The sequence below is a fragment of the Struthio camelus genome, chromosome 16 (assembly GCF_040807025.1).
Source record: "Struthio camelus isolate bStrCam1 chromosome 16, bStrCam1.hap1, whole genome shotgun sequence".
Taxonomy (NCBI): domain Eukaryota; kingdom Metazoa; phylum Chordata; class Aves; order Struthioniformes; family Struthionidae; genus Struthio; species Struthio camelus.
In genome coordinates this window covers 5173727-5188371 of record NC_090957.1, presented here as the reverse complement: position 1 = coordinate 5188371, position 14645 = coordinate 5173727, and the positions used below count along the sequence as shown (strand labels likewise).

The 14645-nt window shown below is 64.0% G+C and overlaps 1 protein-coding gene across 1 annotated transcript; it reads right to left on the bottom strand.

Annotated features, from left to right (window-relative positions):
* Positions 1 to 411: 411 nt before the first annotated feature.
* On the bottom strand, positions 412 to 12642 carry LOC138061332 (maestro heat-like repeat-containing protein family member 7). The gene is made up of 21 exons (XM_068910591.1): positions 12494 to 12642; positions 11905 to 11999; positions 11570 to 11695; positions 11379 to 11458; positions 10802 to 10922; positions 10387 to 10473; positions 9477 to 9581; positions 8875 to 9055; positions 8324 to 8433; positions 7642 to 7791; positions 7282 to 7436; positions 6723 to 6870; positions 5922 to 6109; positions 5696 to 5833; positions 5053 to 5167; positions 4447 to 4584; positions 3761 to 3937; positions 2996 to 3151; positions 2600 to 2701; positions 2137 to 2239; positions 412 to 1546 (listed from the first exon to the last, which is right to left on the bottom strand). The coding sequence occupies exons 4-21, from the start codon at positions 11399 to 11401 to the stop codon at positions 1380 to 1382; spliced, it is 2364 nt and encodes a 787-aa protein (XP_068766692.1). The 5' UTR covers positions 11402 to 11458; positions 11570 to 11695; positions 11905 to 11999; positions 12494 to 12642; the 3' UTR covers positions 412 to 1379.
* Between the last annotated feature and the right edge of the window lie 2003 nt (positions 12643 to 14645).

The following is a 14645-nucleotide window of genomic DNA, read 5'->3' as shown; positions in this document are numbered from 1 at the left end:
CAGCAAGAGTAGTTTTACAGAGGGTGCCGTTTGTCCTCCTTGGATCTCGCCGGTCCCACATCCAATTATCCCCACACATACCAATAATCCATTCAGTGAGGCTTTTCATCTTCCAATATAAGCTGTAGCAGAGCTCATTTCTTAGAATCGAAGGATCCTTCCTTGGGTTAACCCCCACATTAATTGTAAGATGGACAATCATCCTGACATAAAGGGACAGCTAACTAGCTAGGGATCGATTTGACTGTAACGGCTTTTTTCTCCTTTTTGTTCCTTTTCCTTTTCTAAATTTGGATGTTTGGAGCCAAGAGGGTGCAATGGTGGTTGGCTACACTGCCATCTGGGGTGCCAAAGTGCTGTGGAAACACTTTGATCCTAGGTTTCCAAGAAGCAGAGCCTCACGCACATCTAGCAGCAAAATTTTATTTCTTGAAATGATGGTGCAGCATAGTAACTGCTGGAGCTGGGTGCCTCCAGGGAGGGACCTTGAACAAAGGAATTCTGGCCTAATTAGACCCTTTACAGTTTTATTTCCCACCTGCCAGGGAAGGTCTCCCCCAATCTTCTTTACTGAGTCTTCTTTACTCTCCTTCTGGTTGGTCTTGGCCTTCAGCCCACACTGGTTGCCATGTCCTTGTTTCCCACAGTCCCTTATCTCCTCCGAGGTCAACCCCAACCCACGTGCATCCCATCTTGTCCCCTGCAGTCTACTTTTTAGCCCCATGAGCTAGCTGTGTATCTTTATTAGCTGCTTTTAATGGGTTTGGCCGTTACATGCTCAGCAATGATTCTGGAGTTCATGGACGGTTCGGCCTTGAGGCCTGCATGCGCAGGGTAGGCAGTGGCGATAGAAACAGAGCTGCATGTCATACCCCAGCTCTGCCCTTCCACCTGAGATGCAAGCCCTGAAGACAGCAGGGGCCTGCTCTTGCCCTGCGGTGACTGGAGAGGGCAGGGGAGGCCAAAGCTTTTCTCCCCCTTTCCCTTGGCTATTGTGGGCCAGCAGAGCAGTTGACGCTTTGCAGCAAAACCAAAGTGTGTCAGGCCGCTCTACGCTGGCCTGGCATATTGGAACGAGTGGACACCCCGTCCCCCCCAGGACAAGCCAGATTCATGCAGGCAGCAAGTTTTGCCCCTTGCCTTTGGCTCCCTAAAAAAAGAACACTCACTCCGGCTGAGGAAACGGGGCTGTATCTTTGCGGGAAGCCCAACAAAGCCATGAAGCGGTAGCACAACAGGGGCTGTGCTTGAGGAGTCGAGGTGTCCTGGGGCTGCGGGAGATGCCAGCAATGAGCCAGACCTTCCAGCACACTTGCGTGTGTGCGTGGTGTGCAGCACCATGGCATTGGCACAGCTGCGTCAGCTCTGCTCAAACAGAGTCACGTCCTGGCGGGAGGGTGCCACCTCGCCCATGCTCTCGGGAGCCAGGGACACAGTGCTCCGAGGTGGAATCTTGATGTTCTCCTTGGCACCCTCAGGTTCATGATGGTCTGTGACACCAGGCAACGGACTAAAGGTTCCGCATCATTTTCCAGGGGCTGGAGGGCTGCGAGAGAAAGGCACCGAGCTGAGAACAGACTCCCACCTTTGCAGAGATCCCAGGAATCCCCCCCCAGGCAGGGCCAGCCCCACTCAGCTCTTCCCATGCGGAGGAGGCAGCAGGTAAGACAAATGGATCAGCTGGCACTTGCAGGTCGGCCAAGCCCCAGATGCGCCCCAAATACCCCCTGCTCTCCCCCACATAGGGACACAGAGCCTTCCTCACCTGGGGCAGGCCAGTGAACTGCAGCTCACTTCCCAGCCTCCTCCCTCCTCCCTGCCAGGGCTGCCTGACACAGCGCTGCTCTCACTCACCAGTGCACAGCTCCTGCACCTTCTCCTTCCTCCGCTTCTTCACTTGCTGCCCGATGAGCCCTAGGCAAACACCTCCGCTCACCCCTCATACTCCCCAGCAAGCCCCCAGCAGCACAGCTCCCCTCTGGCCTTGCCAGCTTGGCCATGCAGCCTGCTCCCCTTGGGCAAGGCTGGCCCCAGCCCCGTCCCCACGGTGCAGGACCCAGGGACAGTGGGAGGGACTGAAGACCCTCCTGTGTGCCCGTCTGGGTGGGCAGGCATGGCCCTGGGCTTGTGGCTCACCAATGAACCTCACAGCTGCCTCCCGCAAGGATGCGTCCGGGTTCTCCAGGTAAGGCAGGCTCTGGCGCAGGTGTTGCTCCGCTCTGCTCCTGTCCCTCAGCAGCTGCAGACAGCACAAGGACAGGGGGTTGGCACCGAGCCTCCCCAGAAGGCCAGGCCTGTCCCTCCTCCCAGCTCCGGCCTCCTCTTCCTTCCTGTTCACGCCTCCCAGCTAGAAGCTGGCTGGTAGCCAGGTTCAGAGGGAGCAGAGGGCAGAGTGGGGCCTGCGGGTGCTGAGATCCCCGCCATGCTTCTGCCAAGGCCCAGCCAGGCCAGGGGCCCCTTCAGCACCCCAGCGGGCACTTAGAGTAGAGGGCTCTGGGCTGCAGCAGTGCGTGAGGGGCACAGCTGTGCACCCTGCCCACTGGCCATGGCGGCAGGCCTCATCCCGCCGCGGCCCCGGGGGCTTTGGCCACGTCCTTACCACGCACTCCCCGATCTTCCATGTCTCCGCTCTTCTGGCCAGCTGCTTGAGCTCCTCCCACTTGAGGAACTGTGCAGCGCTCACCAGGGCTTCCTGAGAGGCCTGCAGAGCAACAGAGACCAGGAGATGCCACCGCAGCCACGGCAGGACACCCTGGGTCCCCCTCGTCTTGGCAAGGCTCCCAGCCTTTCCCAGCCCCAAATGGCACGACGCAGCGTGCCACTAGGTCTGGCCCTCCCTGAAGGCAGAGGCAGCTCTGCCTTGTCCTTCGGCACACAGGAAGCTGCACCTCATGCTGCCATGCGTTCCAAGGCACACTTGGCAGCAGCCCTTGCCTTGCTGCTCACCTCCACCCACGGCATGTCAGCATTGCTTCCCCAAAACACTGCTCCCTACCTGGGCCACTCTCTGCACCTTGTCACTCATGTGGAGGAAGAGCGGCACCAGGCTCCTCTGTGCATGCTGCTTCAGGTTCCGTTTGTTCTTCCCCACCACAATCTCCAGCAGGTCTTTGAAGAGGAGCATGGAGAGCTCTCGCACTCTGCTGTCTTCCTGCAGGCAGGGAGGAGAGGAGGGGAGGCCTCAGCAACGACTCCAGGAACGGGGCCCGACAAGAGCGTTTGCCGTGGCAAGGCCTCGTCCTCTCCGGGCACAACTGTCCCCCAGCCCGGCCAGAGGTTGGAGCTGAGGACAAGCCTCTGCTGAGGCAGCCTGGACAATGAGGGTTGTCGGCAGCAGCACGACAAGCCTCCCTGGGCTCTGTCTCCCTCTCCCTCTGGAGGGAGCTTCTTGGATTTCCCGAGGCCTCCATCAGGGCCCCCGCACACAACAAGAGGACAGAAAGGGACAGCCCCGCGGCACGGCCTCTCCCTCGCTCTCTAGCCTGCTCCTACCTCTCTGCTCATCGCTGCCCCAGGCCACGGCAAGCGCCGCACGCAGTCAAGCACGAGACGCAGCAGCCGAGAGCAGACAGGGGGCTGGTTTGCTCTACTCCCACAGCCCTGGACACCAAGGCCAGCACAGGGCATGGGCTGAGAACCACAGGGCAAAAGGTTTCCTGACATACAGCAGGGCCTGTGCGGGGACGTGACACAGCACCCAGACCACGCATACGGACCACCGGACACACCAGCAGAGCCCCGGCTCTCCCATCAGCCTTACGTCATCAAAGCGAGGCAGAAGCTTCTCGGCCAGCTGCAGAACAATCGGGTTGGAGCCCTTCTGTTCCAGGTAGCTGAGGATGTTTCTCAGCAGCATCAGGCTTCCCACACGCACTTCCCTGCAAGCATCCTGCAGCCACTCCATGCTGTCTGGGAGCAGGCTCTGCATTCTCCTTTTCTGTGGGAAACACACAACTTTCTTTGTGGGAAGCAAGGCCAGACCCCCCCCCCCGCCCCGCCCAAAAGTGCTCTGCCTGCTCTTTTCCCATCAGGGCTCAGTGGCCAGGGCCAGGGCTCTGCACACACGCAGGCCTTGGGCACAGAGGCTGCAGTGCAGGGCACAGATCTCCAAGGGGGCCCTCAGCATGCACTGGCCTCTGTAGGGAGCAAAGCTGCTGCCTCAAGGCCTCAAGGCCCAGGAGCAGCTGGCTGCCTTAGCCCGGCCCTGTGCTCCAGCTCATTGTCCCTCTCCCAGATCTTCCCGCTGGGCACTGGTGCCTTTCTCCTTGTGCAGCACGGCCAAGGGCCTGGCATGACACTCGGGGCAGATGAATGGGGCAGCGGAGACTTGGGAGCAGCTACCACACCTCCGGATTGCCAGCCAAGTCCAAGCCACTCTCTGACCCAGTGTCTCCTGTCAAGCCCCAGGCTGCCAGCATGGCTTCACCCGCCTGCCCCCCTCCTCACCATCTTGGGTCTATTCAACAGGGCCACGAGGCCTCTGAACGCCAGTCTGCGCATCTCCAGGCTCTCACTCTGCGCATAACCCTGGACGAGTGGCAGGACCTCCTCATCCATGTCGGCAAGGTCAGGGCATTCCAGCAGCTGAAATGGACACAGCACTGAAAGACTGGCACAGCCGGCAGCACTGCCCGCAGCGTGCAGCTCTCCATCCCACCCACCATCCAGGGCAAGGGCACCAGGCCCTCACAAAGCTCAGCCCAAACACAGCAGGCATTGTGCAGACACCCCTGGGCCCTGCTCACAGCCCCGCGCCTCACGGCACACTGCACACACTGCTCGCCTCCTCCTCCCGTCCCCTGAACCCTCCGCAGCCTCTTGTTCTCATCCCTTGGAGGAGCAATTGAACACAGACAGCTGCCACAAAGCAGGCACGAAATACAAGTGCTTACGAGTGGTCGCCCAGCAGAAACGAGCCAAGGCCGGGGCTACTACCAGGAGCGTATGCATTGCCCCAGCTCCATTCACCAGCATCACCCCACACGCATGTGCACAAGCGAGCACAGCATTTAGAGGCCCCTCCAGAGAGGCACTGCTTGCCATGAGGCCCACCTCGACAAAGAAAGCCATGACGGGCAGCTGATGAAACTGGTCCTCCCTCCTCAGCAGCCTTGCCAGCTGGCGGAAGATCCAGCGACGCAGGTGACTGGCAGCCCCCCTCATTGCTCTGCCAGAGGCAAGAAGGCAGTGTTGGGCCTCAGCCGAGCAGGCAAACCTCCTCTGGCATCGCTCTGCTTGGCACGCAGCTCCTGCAGCCAGCGGCATTTGCTCATGGAGCACTGCTCTTGCCCTACCACACCTTGCCATTAGAAAGTCAGCGTCAGGCATCATTACGTTCCTCTTGGTGGGAGACCGGAGAAACAGCCTTCCTGCCCAGGCGGCATGGCCTGCCCACACATCCCCTCTCCTGCCCGCTTTGGATTCCTGTGCCCCTGGGCCCTCCCCAGGTTCTCCTGCGCACGACCCTCTCCCACAGCTCCTAACACCACCTGCTCCCCCAGCAGCTCTCCAAGCTGGGCAGCATGGCAGCTCCCAGGGCCCTTCTGCTGGGCGAGCCCTTGCCACAAGGGCTGAGGCTGCAGCCTCTTTCTTGGAGAAGTGGCGTTCCCCCTCCCCCACCAAGAAGCACATGGGGAGGCACACCCCACAGCCAGGGAAGAGGTGCTGGGCCAGAGCAGGCCGGAAAGGGCTCTACCTGGCCAGCACCACCACTCCCTTCTGCGAGGTGTCCGCATGCAGAAATAGGTCCCAGCCGCCCTTCCTCTCAACAGTCACGGCTACGGTCTCATAGTGGGTGCAGCGCAGCAGACTTTTCATGGCCTGCACGGCGCACCTGCATGCAGAGCAAAGCCCAGGTCACACTGGCAGCCCGGCCCTGCCTCCAGGTGCAGCGCAGAGACAGGGCGAGCGGGATCGAGCACCTGACGTGGCTGGTGGGACGGGACTCATCCCGTTGGCATTCCCTCAAGAAGATATTTGCTTCCTGGTGGCTGAACTCTGCTGTGAAGACCATCTGCAAGAGCAGCGCCAGGAAGAGCTGGGGGAAAAACGCCTTCACCGCCTCTGGGCAGACGGGCTCCCGGATGATCTCACACAGTGCCCTCGTTGCCTGCAGAAAACACTCAGTCACACCTCTCACTCCCGAGCAGTCCCCGGCATGCTTCCACAGCCCTCCAGGTGGGAGGCTCGAGCACAGCCTTGGAGCATGGGAAATGCAGCTGGAGGCCTCAGCCTGGCTGCCTGACCAGGGCCAGCGCCCGCAGGCTCTTGGGCCTCAGCTCCTGGTTGTACACAGTGAGCCTTCCTGCCTCAGCATGACCATCACCTCGGCAGGCTTCGTGTAGCGTGCACGCTCGGCCAGGCTCCCTGTCCCAGGCCGTGCTGCCTGCCCAGGTTTTGCAGGAGCCCTACTCCTGCCCCTCACCTTGCCCCCAACCCGACCCTGGCTTTCCAGCCTGCTGAGCGAGGTCGGCGGATGCAGGGACAGCGTCGGATGGAGATTTCCTGGGCATGGCCAGCCTGGCTGTTGGTGTGCAGAGAGGCCAGGCAGCACTTGGCAGCCCTGTGCGCTGGCACAGTCGGAGGCCTGGTGCTGGCCATGTTGTAGCCATGGGCCCAGGAGAGGTCCCTGCTTGGGGGCACACGGGCAGCGGAGAGGGGGAGGGGGCCCAGGGAGGCAGGCACCAGCCTGGGGGCACGGGAGGCCTCGTCCCCTAACTCACGGCCAGCGGAAGGATGCAGTTGTTGTCCCTGTCGGAGCTGGACTGCTTGCGCAGTGGCCGCTCCTCCAGCAAGCTCAGCAGCTCCCGCAGCATGTCCGGCGCAAGCATCGGCTTATCCATCAGCACCTTCCACATGCTCACGGCAGTGCTGCAGGCCCAGAGCGCCTTGTCAGTGGCACTTCCTTGGCCGCAGCACTGTAGCCTGGGCCAGCCCTGGAGGTCCCCAGCTGTGTGCCAGCCCTGCCCCTGCCCACCCCCTCCTCCCTGGCAGCCCCAAGAGGGTCCTGCCCAGGCAGGCAGCACATGACCAAGCTGAAGCCCCTTGCGCGGCAGGGAGTGTGCAGAGCCGCTGCGCTCTGCGGCTCAAGGCAGGGACACTTGCTCAGCTCTGGCTCCTCAAGGCCTGCTTGAGGCACCAGGGCTGGGAAACGGTGGGCGAGACACAGGGCCCTGCCCCTCAGCCGTGTGCTGGCCATCTGCTTGCCTCTGGCCCTCTTTGGGCCCTTCTCCCCATGGCCAAGGAGCCACTGGAGCCCGTCCAGGCTGACGGGCCCCATACCTGTTGCACAGTGGCGAGCAGTACAGCAGGCTCACGGTCACCTCGCTGGGCTCCAAGCAGGCCAGCTGGCAAAGGGTCTTGTTTAGGGTGACCCGGGCCGACAGCTCCCTCACATACTTGACGTTCCTGTAGAGGCACCTTATGATGCGTGGCACCTGGAAGACACAAGGCGGACGGTGAGGCTGCTCCCAGAGAGCAGCCAATACCCCAGCTCCCACTCACTTCTCCTTCCCTCTCCACCACTCCCACCGCTCCTTGCTGCCTTCCAAGGGGCTCCGCTGCCCACGAACACTGGCTCTCGGCGGGGAAACAGCGCCCCAGAGGGTCGAGCCCCACGCACGCCAGCCCCAGGCTCCTTACATCTTCCAGCACAGAGAAAGCGTCCAGCAGGAACATGGTCAGCATGTGGGAAGCCACCTCCGTATTGTAGGTGCTGCAGTTCCTCATGCCCTCGATGGCTGTGACAATGACGTCTGTCCTTTCGGAAGGCTGCAGGTTTTTCACAAACAGCTGGGGCAGAAAGGACCCAGGAGAGAAGAAATGTCACGCTGCGGGCCGCACTACTGCTGCTTAGCTAAGCAGTGGATGTGGCTCTGGAGAGAGGTGCGGGGCAGTGCTGGCACCGTGGCCCAGGAGAGCCAGGAGCACGCGCTGTGCTGGGTAGCAGCAGCATGGGGCATGTGGCCAGAGGGCCACCAGGGCAAGGCAGGATGCTCGGGAGCAGGCTCACAGTGCACTGGCTCTGCAGGCAACCCTAGCTTGCCGGTGGCCAGCAGGCTGCAGCTGCTGCTGGGACTCTTGGAGCCAAGCCTCTGGCTAGTCCCCCCGCTCAGGGACAGCGGGAGACACAGCAGTGAGAGCAGGGCTGCTACCAGGCAGCAACCAGTACTCTAGGTGCCACTCAGAGCTGCTTCCTTCTCCACCACCACCTCTGCCTCAACCCCAAGGCCCCCTCAGCCCCACTCGTTAGGCATCCCTTTGCTCATCCACGTCTCCTCAGGACCCCATGGCCAACAGTCCCAGCAAGGGAAGTGCTCCTCACCCTCATGATCACGCTCATGTTGCTCGTCCACGAAAGGCAGAGCTCATTGTCGGCTTCCCTCTCCTTCTGGGGCTCCACATACTCTGGATCATCCTGCAGCATCGCCCGGCCTGAACAGCAGCAGAAAGACACAGCGGTCAGCAGGAGTCATGCAGAGCTGCAGCTGGCAGACTCATGGCATCAGAGAGAAACCAGCCTGGCAGAGACAAAGGGCATGCCAGGAATGGATGGGGAGCAGGATTCCCAGGGAGGGTCGGGGCCTATTCCAGGGCAGAGAAGGGCAACTGCTTCAAAGGGTACCAAAAGCCTCACGGGCTTTCCGGTGCGAAGCCCAACACAAGCCGTAGCCTCTGAGCAGGGGCTGCTGAGCGTTTTCCAGGCCAGTGGTATCCAGGACAGGTACTAAGAGCCCACTCCCCTGCTCCTACATCAGCCGCGCCTCCTGCTCCTTTGCCTCACTGAGCAGAGGGGCCGAGGCAGTGCGATGCCTTCCCCGGCCTTGCCAGCGTGGCCGCGTGCAGAAGCACACAGCCCAGCACAGCTTCTCTTACGTTTTCGCTGCACGACGAATCTGAAGAGGCAATGAAGAGCATCCAAGGCCCCGCCCTTGGTCTCCGCGTCCTCGTAAGCACAGCAAAGGATGAGACAGCCCACCAGCTGTCCCAGCATCGGCACGGGGATCTTCCCATAGCAGGCAGGGCTCTCATCCACTCCTCCAAAGGGGTGCCACACCTGGGCAAGGCGGGTGGGACAGGTAGAAGGGCTGACGGGAGGCAGTCGCCACCAAAGCCCTGAAGCCAAGACTCTGCCCAGGCATGGATCCCAGCGGAGCCAAAGCTCTCGAGGGCCCTGCAGGCCTTGCCTCCCAAAGCAGCAGCCCAGCAAAGGCAGCACTGCCAGGCTGCGGCTCACATCATGCTCCGCGCGCACTGCTCCCCTGCACAGGGCTGGGGGCACAGCTGGCTCCTGCGACAAAGGGACTGCAGAGAAAAGCCCATGGAGAGAGGGCCAAAGAGCTTTGCTTCAGGGCAGAGCCTTGCTCAGTGCCTTAACCTGTGCCCACGCTTCCCTCCGAGGGACCCCCTGAGCTGCACTGTGCTCTGGGCTGCTGCAAAGGGCCAAAGCGGGGGCTGCACGGTGCTTGGCTCCTTACCTCCAGCGAGGAATAGTTGGCCAGCAACTTGCTCAGCCTCCCAATCCTCCCCACGGCCCTCTCACGCACAGCTGCTCTCTCCGTCTTGGTGAAGGGCAGCAGCATCTGCAAGGAGAAAGGCTACTGCTCTGCCCGGGGAGCTGACGCCCACTCCAGCAGAAGCAGCTCTGCTAAGCGCCTGCCTGCAGTCCTACAGTGCACCAAGGCTTCCTCGGAGCTAGAGCCAAGCCTGGAATGGCCTTCCTGCCCCTACAGGCCCCAGCCTGCAAGGCCCACCTTGCCCTCAGGCAGCCAGCCACACCCAAGCCCCCTCCCAGCCTCTGCTCCTGGCCATGCACATGGCCCCGGGTGCCCTCTTCAGGATGGCACGCCTTTCAGGCCACACCTTCCCTAGGGGTCTGCAGTGGGCAGCCTGGCCTCCGGCCTCCTGGCATGGCAGAAGAACCAAGCTTCCGGGCTCGGCTCCCCTTGCAGCACGGGCAGCTCCCAGTGGGTCTCTGCCCCATTCCGATCTGGCAAGGAAAGCACAAGGCACGCGGAGGCAGGGGGGCAGCAGCACCAGCTGCCATCAGTGCAGTGCCTAGAGAAGAAGGGTGCCATTCCTCCCACTGCTTTGGTGCAAGGAGAGCTTTGGGGGCAGAGGTGGCCCAGGAGTGCTCATGGGGGCAAGGTGTTCCCAAGAGCCTGGAGGATGTTTGGGGTGGGAAGGGACTTGGGCTGTAGCCAGGGGACACTGGGCTCACAGAAGAGCCCAGTGGGGAACCTCCGCTCACCCAAGCGAGAAACGCCCCCTGCCTGCAGCGTGCTGCCTGTACATGGCACTCGGGGGGGGAATGTCCACTCGAGGGTGTCACTTCCCTCTGGGCTGAGGAACAGGCCCAATGCAGCCCACTCTTTGCAAATGCCACACCTGCAAGATCTTCTGCAGCTCCAGGAGGCTGGAAGTGGCCGACTTGAGCACCAGCACCTCCAACATGTTGTCCATGGCATCGAGGGTCTGCAAGGAGGACAGGGGGCTGTGGCATTCCTTCCCCACTGCCTCTGACCCACAGCAGACTCAGTTGAACCCCTGCTGCCCAGCGAGGACACCCGCTGCCCTGCACGGGCCAACGAGAGGCCTCAGGGCAGGAGATCTGCTGTGCACAGACCAGCCCCTGGGCACTGCCCATGGCCCAGCCCACGGGAAGGGCATGAAGGCAGGAGGGTGGGAAAACAAAGCTGAAATCCTGCCCAGCCTTGGAGCTGACAGTCACCTCTCAGCACAGCGGAGCCAGGGGCAAGCCCAGAGGGGCTGGCGGGCTCCCTGTAGCTCACCCAGCACCTACCTTGGAGTAGAGGGACATGTCCACGGTCTCCATGTCTTCTCTTGGAGGAAGCAAGAAGACACTCTTGAAGCAGGCATGGAGAAGGCTGCTCTTTTTGCCCTCCAGAACCGGCTCCACTGCACTGCAAAGAGAGAGCGAGAGAGAGAGAGAGATGCCTGTTGGACACTGGTGCTGGGAGCAGTGCCTGGATGCCCTGGGGAGGTGGCTGTGGGCCGCTGGGGCAGGAGTCCCCCGGCTGCTGCAGAGAGCACGTGAGGGAGCCCTGCAGGGAGGCACCTCCTCCCTCCATGAACTGGCCCAGGGCCAGAGGAGAGCCCAGGCAGCTAGGCCTCCCCCCTTCTCTACCACCTGCCTCCCCTTCTGCACTACAAGCCAAGGGGCCCTGGGGAGCTGCAGCAGGCAACCCTCTGCCCTCCCATCTGCCCTACTGACAAGCCTGGGCCAGGGGAGAGCAGAAGCGCAGCAGACAGCACCACCAGCCTCCTCCCACCATGGTGCACACCTCCCAGCCAGGGACGGTGCCATCAGGCACATGCTGTGCACAGGTCCTGGCCAAACCAGGGGCTCTGCTAGCTACCTCATTGCCGTGATAGCAAGCATGGCTTGCTGGCGCACCGCTGTGCCCAGGCGCTCCAAGGGCTCCTCTTCCAGCAGCACCTGCACAGCACAACCGGCAGTCAGCGCGGCAACTGCCATCACCCAGCACCAGCAGACCCAGGGCCCAGCTGGCCTTGCCCCTGTCCTCACACCTGCTGCCTCTCCCCTCACCTCGATATGCTCGGCCAGCTCGTGTCGGCAGCAGAACACCTCCAGGCCCCAGGACAAGGTCTTGGCGCTGCTGCCTCCACAGAGGGTGCCGATGGACGCTAGAAACTTCAGCTTCTGCGCCTCTTGCTGACAGACGGGGAAGAGAGACAGAGTGAGCGCGAGAGGGGACAGGAAAGGCCAGCAGGACCAGAGCAGCCAGGGGGCTGCAGTGCTGGGCGGGACCCCGGACGGCAGCAGCTCTGCACAGCCAGCACCTCCCCAGCAGCCTGCCAGCAGACATGGGCGGACCCGCAGGGAGACCCAGGCACAGCCCCCATGGAAACGGCTGCACTTACCTGTTCTCGGCCACCCACAAAGGCCTGGATGAAGTCCAAGGCTTCCTCATCCTCTCTGGACAGCTCGGACCAGCTGCTGATGGAAAACCTTGCACCTGAGAAAGGAAGAGAGCCGGGAGCACTGCAGAGATGGAGGGCAGGCAGCAGAGAGCCGCGCAGTGAGCTCTGCCCGCCGGCCAGCCATGGGCCTGCTCCCGGGCACGCAGTCTCCCCCAGGCTGCTCAAGGCTGCACGGTGCCCAGCACATGGGCTGCCCTGCTGCAGCCAGCCAGCCAGGGCAAACCTCAACTGCACCAGGCTGGGGAACGTGCTGCCAGACGGGCAGCATCCCTCCTCCTGCCACGGAGCTGCCGCTCGCTGCCCGTCCCAGGCAGCAGGAGCTGCGTCCATCTGCGCTCTCCCTCCTGGGCGCATGCTGCGCTGGGGCCAGCTCCCAAGCCCCGACCGGGCCCTGGCATCCGGGCACCGCTGTGCCACCACCCCGGGCACCCCGACACCACGTGCTGGGGAGATGGGAGCCCGGCGCAGAGCAGGGTGCGCTCCCCGGCCCTCACCCCAGCCCGGCCCAGCCCCACGGGGGCTCACTCACCTCTCCGCCACGCCTGGGACTCGAACCCCTCCAAGGGCCTCGAGGCAGAGCTGCTCTCCTCGGCAACCCTGTCCTGCTCCTGGGATGCCCGGCGCGGGCAGCCGTACTCCTGCTCCCAGGCCACCCGTGGGCGGCTGGGGGGTCTCTCCGCCATCCTGCGGCACGGAGCAGAGGCAGGAGGGGGACACTTGTTTAATGCAGAGCTGGGGAGGGTCCCCACGGGGGTGGGGGCAGCGCAGTCAAAGGTCCCCGCGCCCGTCCCGGCCCTGGAGCCAGCTCTCCTGCGCCTCAGCCCCTGCCGCAAGGTCCTGCCCCCGCCACGGCCGAGGGCCCCCGCAGCCCCGTGGCACTGCCGAGCCCGGCCCCGTCGCTCTCACCCGCAGCAGGAGCTGGCAAGGCCTCGGCAAACGCCTCGACTCCGCGGGGCTGCCGGGGCGGCAGGGAAAGACGCGGCTGCGCTCGGGGGCTCCTCCTCGAGCTCCACGCGCTCCTGCCCTCTCCCGTCGCCGTCCGCCCGGACACTGCCCGCACCTGACAGCGCCGCCGGTGTCACAACGGGGGGGGTCACAATGGCCCCGCCGGGGGCGGCTCTGAGGTCACCTCTGCTGCGCGAGCTGCTCCAGCAGCAGCAGCCGGCGCCGCCAGGGGCTCCAGGGCCGCAGCGCGGCCGCCCCGGGCAGGAGGGAGCTGGGGCAGGGCAGGGCGAGGCAGCTCGAGGGGCCGCGCGCGGCTCCGCATGGCCAGCTCCCTCCTCTTTCATCCCCGGCTGCCCACGCCTGGCCGCACTCACCTGCTCACCACTAACCACCAGCACCACCTCAAAACCTGACCCCACCGTACCTCTTGCCCCAATCCCCTCCTCTCATCCCTCACCCCAAACTCTAACCCTCCTGCCACAACCCAGACCTCCAACCCCTTTCCCTAACTCTTGCTCCAGCCCTCACCGGCATCTCCAACCCTCAGCCCTAGACAACAAATGCTAGCCGTCACCCCAGCCCTCACCCCTGCCATAGCCCACTCCCCCACAAAGCTAGCCAACGCTCACAGCAAGCACCAGAAACCCGCAGCACAACCACCAAACCTCGCCCCACGCCTCACCCAACCCCTCACCCCATGCAGCCAGCTCTCGTCCCCAGCCCTGCCCTCAACACCAGCCCCCAAGCACCAACCCCAGGGAGATGCCCGAACCCCCACTGCCAGCCCCAACCCCTTCCCCAGCCGCCCTCCCCCTCGCACCAGCCCCCTACCCTGCAGCCCCGCCGCTCACCCTCACGCTCCCGCCGGGCCCCCTCGCGCCCCACCCCGGCAGGCAGAGGAAGGGCAGGACCCGGCCGTGCTGGGGCAGCTGAGCGTGGCAGGCACCGCTGCAGATGCTCTGCTCCAGCCCCGCTCCAGCAGGGGCACCTACAGCACGTTGCCCCACACCAGCACAGGCGGCTTTGCAGCTTCTCCTGCAGCGGAGACTCCACAGCCTCTCGGGGAACCTGCTCCACTGCTTAACCGCCCTCGCGGGGAAAAAGCGCTTTCCTGCGCTCAGGGGGAATCGCCTGCTTCGCCATTTTGGGCCACGGCAGCACCCAACTCCTGGGCCGGGGCCGGGGCCGGAGGGGCGGGGCCATGGCAGGGACGGGGCGCCAGCCGGGCCCCCCGCGCCGGCACAGGGAGCGCAGCAGGCTGCTGGGGCGCGGCCGTGGCGCAGACGCCCCCGCCGCACGCCCCTCGCCCACGGGCCCCGCCCGGGCCAGCCCCGGCCCCCGCGCACGCAGCAGGCCGCCGCCGCCGCCGGGCCCTGCGCCACGCTGGCCCCGGCCGCGGCCGCAGGGACAGCCCGCCGGGCGGCCGTTGGGCGGCCTGCGTGTCGCTCACGGCTCACCCCGCCCCTCCCGGGCACCCATTCGCTCGCTGCCTCCCCTCGCTCCCCGATTGGCCGGGCGGGGGGCGGGCTCTCCACCCGCCCGCGGCAGCTGCTCGCGCCAAGCAGAAGCTGCAGCTCGGCTCTGTGGAGAAGAGGCGGCTGCAGAGAGCCGCTCGCTCTGCCCGCAGCCCCGCCGCCTCCGGGCAGCGTTCTCCCGCCCGGCACCTGGCCCCTTCTCTGCACGGCACAGGTTATTGGCCTTGCCAGTTCTGCTGGCCCCCGGGGCCGTGGCCGGGC

Coding starts and splice junctions, on each gene's coding strand:
- LOC138061332 (XM_068910591.1), bottom strand. CDS start 11,401: ATGCTTGCTATCACGGCAATGAG. Junction 9,056..9,476: donor CCAACTATTCCTCGCTGGAG/GTAAGGAGCCAA, acceptor CGCCTTGCCCAG/GTGTGGCACCCCTTTGGAGG. Junction 5,834..5,921: donor CGTCCCACCAGCCACGTCAG/GTGCTCGATCCC, acceptor CTCTGCATGCAG/GTGCGCCGTGCAGGCCATGA.